The 7,065-nt window shown below is 41.8% G+C and overlaps 1 protein-coding gene across 1 annotated transcript; it reads right to left on the bottom strand.

The window, feature by feature from the left end:
- Nucleotides 1–3,213: 3,213 nt before the first annotated feature.
- Nucleotides 3,214–5,124, bottom strand: LOC121870184 (macrophage mannose receptor 1-like). Its single transcript, XM_042371942.1, has 4 exons — nt 5,028–5,124; nt 4,745–4,786; nt 4,099–4,269; nt 3,214–3,582 (listed from the first exon to the last, which is right to left on the bottom strand). The coding sequence occupies exons 1-4, from the start codon at nt 5,062–5,064 to the stop codon at nt 3,323–3,325; spliced, it is 510 nt and encodes a 169-aa protein (XP_042227876.1). The 5' UTR covers nt 5,065–5,124; the 3' UTR covers nt 3,214–3,322.
- Between the last annotated feature and the right edge of the window lie 1,941 nt (nt 5,125–7,065).

Consider the following 7,065-nt stretch of genomic DNA (forward strand, 5'->3'; position numbering starts at 1 on the left):
CTTACCTTACCTTACCTTACCTTACCTTACCTTACCTTACTTTGGTTGTGTCAGTCTCACTTAACTGGAGAGAAGCGGGAAGTTAATTAATACAAGTCTATGATAGGTAGCTGCCACAGGTTGTTGAGGTAAAAACACAGCTGCAGCGATACAGATTCTTACAGCACCCGGAGTACGAGACCAGAGCCCTTGAGTACAGTGAGTTAGCCCAGAGTACAATGATTATATTTACCTCTTGAGTTCTGCTGTACTATGACTTGAATCATGAGTACGGGGACCTGTTCGTTGAGTGGGACACATTGTATTCAAGGAGCTAAGTCATCGTACTCAAGGATTATGCTCCAGAAGACAGCAAATTTACGAGACACAGCAGATTACGAGACAGCAGATTTAGGAGGAACAGCAGATTACGAGACAACAGATTTAGGAGGAACAGCAGATTACAGAATAAAGCTACATAATCTACCAAGAGGTCGATTTTTAGGGCGTCAACAACATGAAATATTACCGAAAATTATTACACATCTGTCGAGTTTCCCGTAGGCCGGAGGACATAAGCTAAATACCTGGATTATTATATACCTGGCAAACTGCAGGTAATATCAGGTAACAGAAGCCTTTATAAAGTAGTTGAGAATCATGTAAACTCTCTCTCTCTCTCTCTCTCTCTCTCTCTCTCTCTCTCTCTCTCTCTCTCTCAACCATATTTTTTCCACCGTAAGTAATAACCGTAAAATTGTTCAGTGAAATATGTCTTACCATAAGGTCAGTGGAGCGTTTGCATACATACGAGTGTTTATCTGGAGGCCAAGAGGAGGGTGATGGAGTACGGGTAATATCTTGTATATTATGGGACCTTTCTTGTTTTTATATAGTATGTTTAGCTAATAGTATAAAATCATTGGTGTATCACGAAAACGGGTCATTTGTATACTCTTTTTGTTGAGTTTACGTTGGGTTAGGTTAGGTTGGCATAAGGGAGGTTAATCTTTAGATGAAATAAGTTGGAGTGGAGATTCTTCAGATCCAAGGATTTTACTACTTTTGACCTCAGCTACAGCCAGGGAACCATTCACTGAGGAGGTCCGCACAGCCCGTTACTCAGACCAGACCATCCTAGGGGAGACCTTCCTCAGTCATGGTCAAGGAAGCGTCACCCATAAAGAGAGTGAGTGTCTTGGAGCAGTAAATGTGTCCCACTCACGAGGCTTCCTTCTGACCCACTAAACTTCTTCAATGGGCCACACACACACACACACACACACACACACACACACACACACACACACACACATACACACCGAGGCGATTCTTAGTATGTCTGTCCTACACTGTAACTACCATCTCTATCTCACGTATCACTCAACAATACTTATTCCTACATTCTGGTTTTAGCATCTAGATTTTACCTTCAGCTACACATATCACTTAGTGTGTTCAGAGACTCACCTTGGGGCTAAGAGCAAGACTTATAACATCTACTTTGCCTTGTAGTTCAAACCTCTTCGTGACCTCAAACAGTTTAAAAATCCAGGTCGATCCTTCAGTGTAGAGTAATAACAGAGTACATACGAGGTAATAACTAAGCTCCAGTCCATAGCACGAGGAACCTCAGCTGACAGTTTTAAGAGTACTTGTTGTGACTGACGGGGAGAGAGTGAGAGAGTGTGCCGACATGGTGGTAAATGTTGCTTCAGTACCTCACTTGGTGTCTTGTAAGGCCATCAACCCTCTTAGGGGGCTACAACATTACTTCCTGCCTTTATCCTCATGTGAGACTATTACTGTGGCTCCTGCTGTGCTTATATCTCGTCCACTCACCACCATTTTATTGCTCTCTCTCTCTGGGCTTTGTGTTGTTGTCGGGTTGTCTGTCTTTCTCTGTGTTCCCAAACCAACTCTAGAACGGGTTTACGGATTAGTCCCTAACTTGTCAGGTTTCATCAACATGTGGAAAGGTCCTTATGATAAAATTTGGGTAGAAATAACGCCAAAATTTACCAAGTGTTACCATGATGATAGTGCAATATGGGAGTTAAAGAAAACGATGGTATGAGAGTTTTCAGGGTTGACTACACTAATTCACAGTAACATCGTCAATAGTTCGATCGTTATCCAGCCATGGTACCGGTTCGTAGGCAATATTTGTAACCTGTCAGATGAGGTTTTAATATTTTTTTTTTTTAATTTCGCCGCAGATTATTTCGTCCATCATGTGCTGAGGCGCAAGCGAGGAGGTCGTCTCAGTTTGATTAGATATTCTGTATACACACACACACACACACACACACACACACACACACACACACACACACACAGACTAAGGGTACAGCCACAATACCCTGACAACATGCTACTTTTAGACTAGGAACGGCCCACTATTCCAAATTTCGGCTTTCCCTTGTACTGCTTCGGGTTCACGAGTCTGAATCTCAGGATCCATGAAGCAGTAGGAGAGGCGACTGTACACTATGAATATGACGTGAATTTTTTTTCTTTCGTCAGACTTATCAAAAAACACCAAACAATTAACTCTGGAGGAAGCAATGGAAACTTTACTACCGCATTATAAGGCTTAAGTACAGTTTATCCTAGAATACCAACTCAATATTTATTGGTGGTTTTCTGAAATTTAAAATATCTAAAAAGGAAGTTACTTTATAATCGGGGTATAATTTGGTCTGTTACACCGGTCGTAATTTTTTTCCTTCACAATGAGGAAACATATGCTGGTACTTGTGAACCACGTGATTATTACAAGGATTAACCAGTTTATATCCTCGACTCTGCCTGCTCCTGTGAGGTCATTAGTGTATGCTACTTGTGTGAACCTTGGCCTAGTATCCTCCCCCCCCCCCCCTCCGCCCGTGTCGTTAGGTTAGGTTAGTTTAGAATAAGTTGAGTTAGGTTAGGTTAAGTTGAGATAGGTTTAGATTGAATTATTATCGTGACCATTTTTAAGCCAAGAACGGACCTGTTAACGAGAGATTTTTGTGTGAGGATAATTTTTTTTTTTTTCACATTGCATCTGCCATTGGTAGGTTAGGTTACGGTTAGGTTAGAAGTGATTACCATTCTCAATATTTACTGTAAGTAGAAGAAAATAAATAACTATTCTTAATTACTGCAGGTGCACAGTGACTTTAGATCACCTGTATTATAAATTTCTCCTTTGTTTAAAAATGTTTCCCTTTCAACAGTTTATGACATACGTTTTGTGTGTATATCTTTATTATATCATACAATGAGTTTGGTATTTATCTTTATTTCATTATACAATATAGTGAAAGATCACATCTGGCAGATCTTACAGAGGTGAAGGTCACATCTGGCAGATCATACCCACCGGTAGTGAGGCGGAATGACCATCACAATAATAATCAGAAAACATATAGTAATACCCTGCGTCCATAAGCGCACAGTTAACAGCTGCATTATCACGATGTGGCTTTAGGTTGTGTCCTGGGCATATCACGGCCCAAAACCTGGCCCCAAGAGTGACTGGCGTGAGGTCAGTCCACTTCCAGTAATTCTCATGGTCTGTATCTGTAGCGCCAATCCAGTAATGGACGTTGTTTAGATCTGTAGACATAATTACAACCAGTGATTAATAATGTCAATCCTTCTATCTTTTTAACAGTTCACCAAATAAAGTTCATTTTAAGGATACAAGGAAAAAATAAATGATAAACTCGAGAAAAATTAAACATACAAATTATATATAAAGTAACCTTAATCACACACACACACACACACACACACACACACACACACACACATTATTGGAAGTGGTAAATTACATTAAGTCTAGTATATTTCTAGTCTAGTATATAAGTCTAGTATATAAATGTATTAATTATATAATTATATGGGGTTTGTCCTTACACAAAAAATATCAATAAATAATGAACATTTTGAACAGGACGTTGAACTTCCATAGAATAAAACTTTACGACATAGTGACCAAAGAATGATCTAACGTGACGGGTGAAATAAATGGCGCTACCATCGTCTCATCTGAGTCAATTTCGTTTTGTACAGAACACCTGTTCTTTCGACGAGTAAACCTGAACAGTACTGAGTTAAGTGTTGACATACTGTTGTCTTCGATGAATCTGATGAGATCGTCAAGCAAATCAGCGCTGTCGATCTTGGCCAGGTCGCCTCCAAAAAGGATGCAGATGTCCCTCATCTCTTCCCAGCTCCCGGTGTCGACGTTATTAACAAATAGACAGCTTCCATGGATGAGCTGAAAGGGCGGCTCACAGTCTGGAGGAGAAATCTTTATTCCAGTACGCGTTGCTTGACAGCAGGTGTCATACAAAGTATTCATTAAACCTAACCTAACCTAAACTGGATAATAATAGGAACAACATATTTTCCTTTCACATATTAGCGTTAACCTAAATCCTACAACCCCTTCTCTGTGGACCGAATCAATCAGTCAAGGTGACAGTCATCTAGCCTGAGGGTTGATGATCACGGCCCACCGCCCAAGGTTTTAAACTCTTAGGTACAACAAAAAACAAGTACAATTACAACTGATACAACGTAAACAAGAACAATTACAGCTGGTAAAACAAAAAAATGAACAAATACAACTGATAAAGAAAATAATAAAACTACTACAACTACAGATTATAATACAATAACTGGGAATACAAAATTTAGTGCAACAACAACAATAACAACTACAACAGGTACAATACAATCTGGTTTAAGTATTTGGTACACATTTACTCACCTGTCCTAGGCTGGAACACCTCAGCCCCGGTGATACATGGTACTATGGGGGAGAGACACGAGTTAGCAAGGTGATACATGGTACTAGGGAGGAGAGACATGAGTTAACAAGGTGATACATGATAGAGAGAGAGAGAGAGAGAGAGAGAGAGAGAGAGAGAGAGAGAGAGAGAGACAGAGAGAGAAAGACAGACAGGCAGAGAGAGAGAGAGAGAGAGAGAGACATAGGCAGAGAGAGAAAGAGAGAGAGAGAGAGTTAATAATACGGCCACTAGACCTCTTACCAGAGATTACCAATAAGAACACCCAACTGTACTCCATACTGAATGCTGCACAGTAACGAAGTGTGTAGGGGCTGACTGGCTGGTACCTGATATATGCGCCTCCGCTACAAACACCTGTCAGTTCTCACAACCAACACCTGATAAACACACGGCAGACTGATAGAGAGGTCGGTGGGGGCGAGGGAGGTCCTGCGCAGTAATACTTTTTCAGCTAAATAGAAGTTTTACCCAAGTATTTTTTGTTTATCAGTATTTCACGTGTTCTTTCTCACAATAAGAGGAGGTGTGTGTGTGTAATAATAATAATAAAAATAATAAACGGTTTATTAATAGAGTTGCAGCCGGTGGCTGAAAATATACAGGCTTACATTTGATTTAGACATAATGATATATAATGCTTTGCATACATTTACAGGGCTGTACAGTACATAAATCAGGGGTAGTTTATTATTTTAACAATAGATGGGATGGTGCTGTTCTTATATCTATCGGTGCGAGCTCTTATGGGCTAAATTTTGTTGTAGTGGCGGACTGCGCGAGTTGGGTGGTAGGCAGGAGGTGGCGATGACGAGGGTGGTGCAGTAGTCCACGGCCAAACCTTTCCAGTGCTTGGTGGTGGAGGTCACTGAGGGATGGCATTTCCAGGGTGGAGAGAGCGTTGGTGTAGCCGGAGTATTCTGCGCCGAGCATGATTCTGCACGCACTTTTCTGTACCTTCTCTAGCTGACGTTGTTGGGTGGAGTTGAGAGAAGACGACGTTAGTTTGGGGAGAATACAGGCGTTGTAGATGGTCCTCAGCTCTGGCGTGGGTTGTCCCAAGTGACCTAAGTCTTCGTAGCATGTAGAAACGGTACGAGGCTGCCTTGACTATGTTATTTACATGGGCCTTCCAGTCCAGTTTGTTGTCTATAGTTACACCCAGGAGTTTGGCAGACTGCACCAACTTGAGTGGATGGGCACCCACTCTGTGTGTGTGTGTGTGTGTGTGTGTGTGTGTGTGTGTGTGTGGGTGTGTGTGTGTGTGGGTCTGTGTGTGTGGGTCTGTGTGTATGTGTGTCTGGGTGTGTGTGTGTTGGGTGTGTGTGTGTCTGGGTGTGTGTGTGTGTGTGTCTGGGTGTGTGTGTGTGTGTGTGTGTGTGTGTGTGTGTGTGTGTGTGTGTGTCTGGGTGTGTATGTGTGTGTGTGTGTGTGTGTGTGTGTGTGTGTGTGTGTGTGTGTCTGTGTGTGTCTGTGTGTGTGTGTGTGTGTGTGTGTGTGTCTGTGTGTGTGTGTCTGGGTGTGTGTGTGTATGTCTGTGTGTGTGTGTGTGTAGTAGTGATAGTGGGAGAGGACCTTAGGATGATAAGGCTCATGCACCTGTTGTTACCCTCATGCACACGAACACAGCTTTTGTCCACAAGTTCTTTGTGTGTGTGTGATGCTATTACCACCACTACTGTTACCACCACTACTATTACCACCACTACTATTACCACCACTACTATTACCACCACTACTATTACCACCACTACTATTACCACCACTAACTAATTACTATTACCACCACTACTGTTACCACCACTACTGTTACCACCATTACTATTACCACCACTACTATTACCACCACTACTATTACCACCACTACTATTACCACCACTACTGTTACCACCACTACTATTACCACCACTACTATTACCACCACTACTATTACCACCACTACTATTACCACCACTACTGTTACCACCACAACTGTTACCACCACTACTGTTACCACCACTACTGTTACCACCACTACTATTACCACCACTACTATTACTACTTCTTCTATTACCACTAACACCACTATTACTACCACCGCAACTACTACTATTACTAATTATTTAATATGGCCTCCAGCCTCCCCCAATAGCCACACCTTCGCCGCCATTTTATTACCTTAAAATTAGATATCCTAATACAAAAGTAGCTACCCTAGCTGTGTTGAGTTAGTTGAGCCGCAGATCTATGCGGTATTCACTGACTGTTGCCTCAAAGTTAGTATCTGCGGCCGTTGTCGGCT

This window comes from Homarus americanus, unplaced genomic scaffold (assembly GCF_018991925.1).
Source record: "Homarus americanus isolate GMGI-L3 unplaced genomic scaffold, GMGI_Hamer_2.0 scaffold29924, whole genome shotgun sequence".
NCBI lineage: Eukaryota > Metazoa > Arthropoda > Malacostraca > Decapoda > Nephropidae > Homarus > Homarus americanus.

What these genes read in the sequence shown, in the direction of transcription:
- LOC121870184 (XM_042371942.1), bottom strand. Translation starts at nt 5,064, where the DNA reads ATGGAGTACAGTTGGGTGTTCTTATTGGTAATCTCTG. An exon ending in GTTCTTATTGGTAATCTCTG is followed by an intron (nt 4,787 to 5,027) that starts GTAAGAGGTCTA and finishes TCTCCCCCATAG; the next exon opens with TACCATGTATCACCGGGGCT. An exon ending in GGTGTTCCAGCCTAGGACAG is followed by an intron (nt 4,270 to 4,744) that starts GTGAGTAAATGT and finishes TTTCTCCTCCAG; the next exon opens with ACTGTGAGCCGCCCTTTCAG.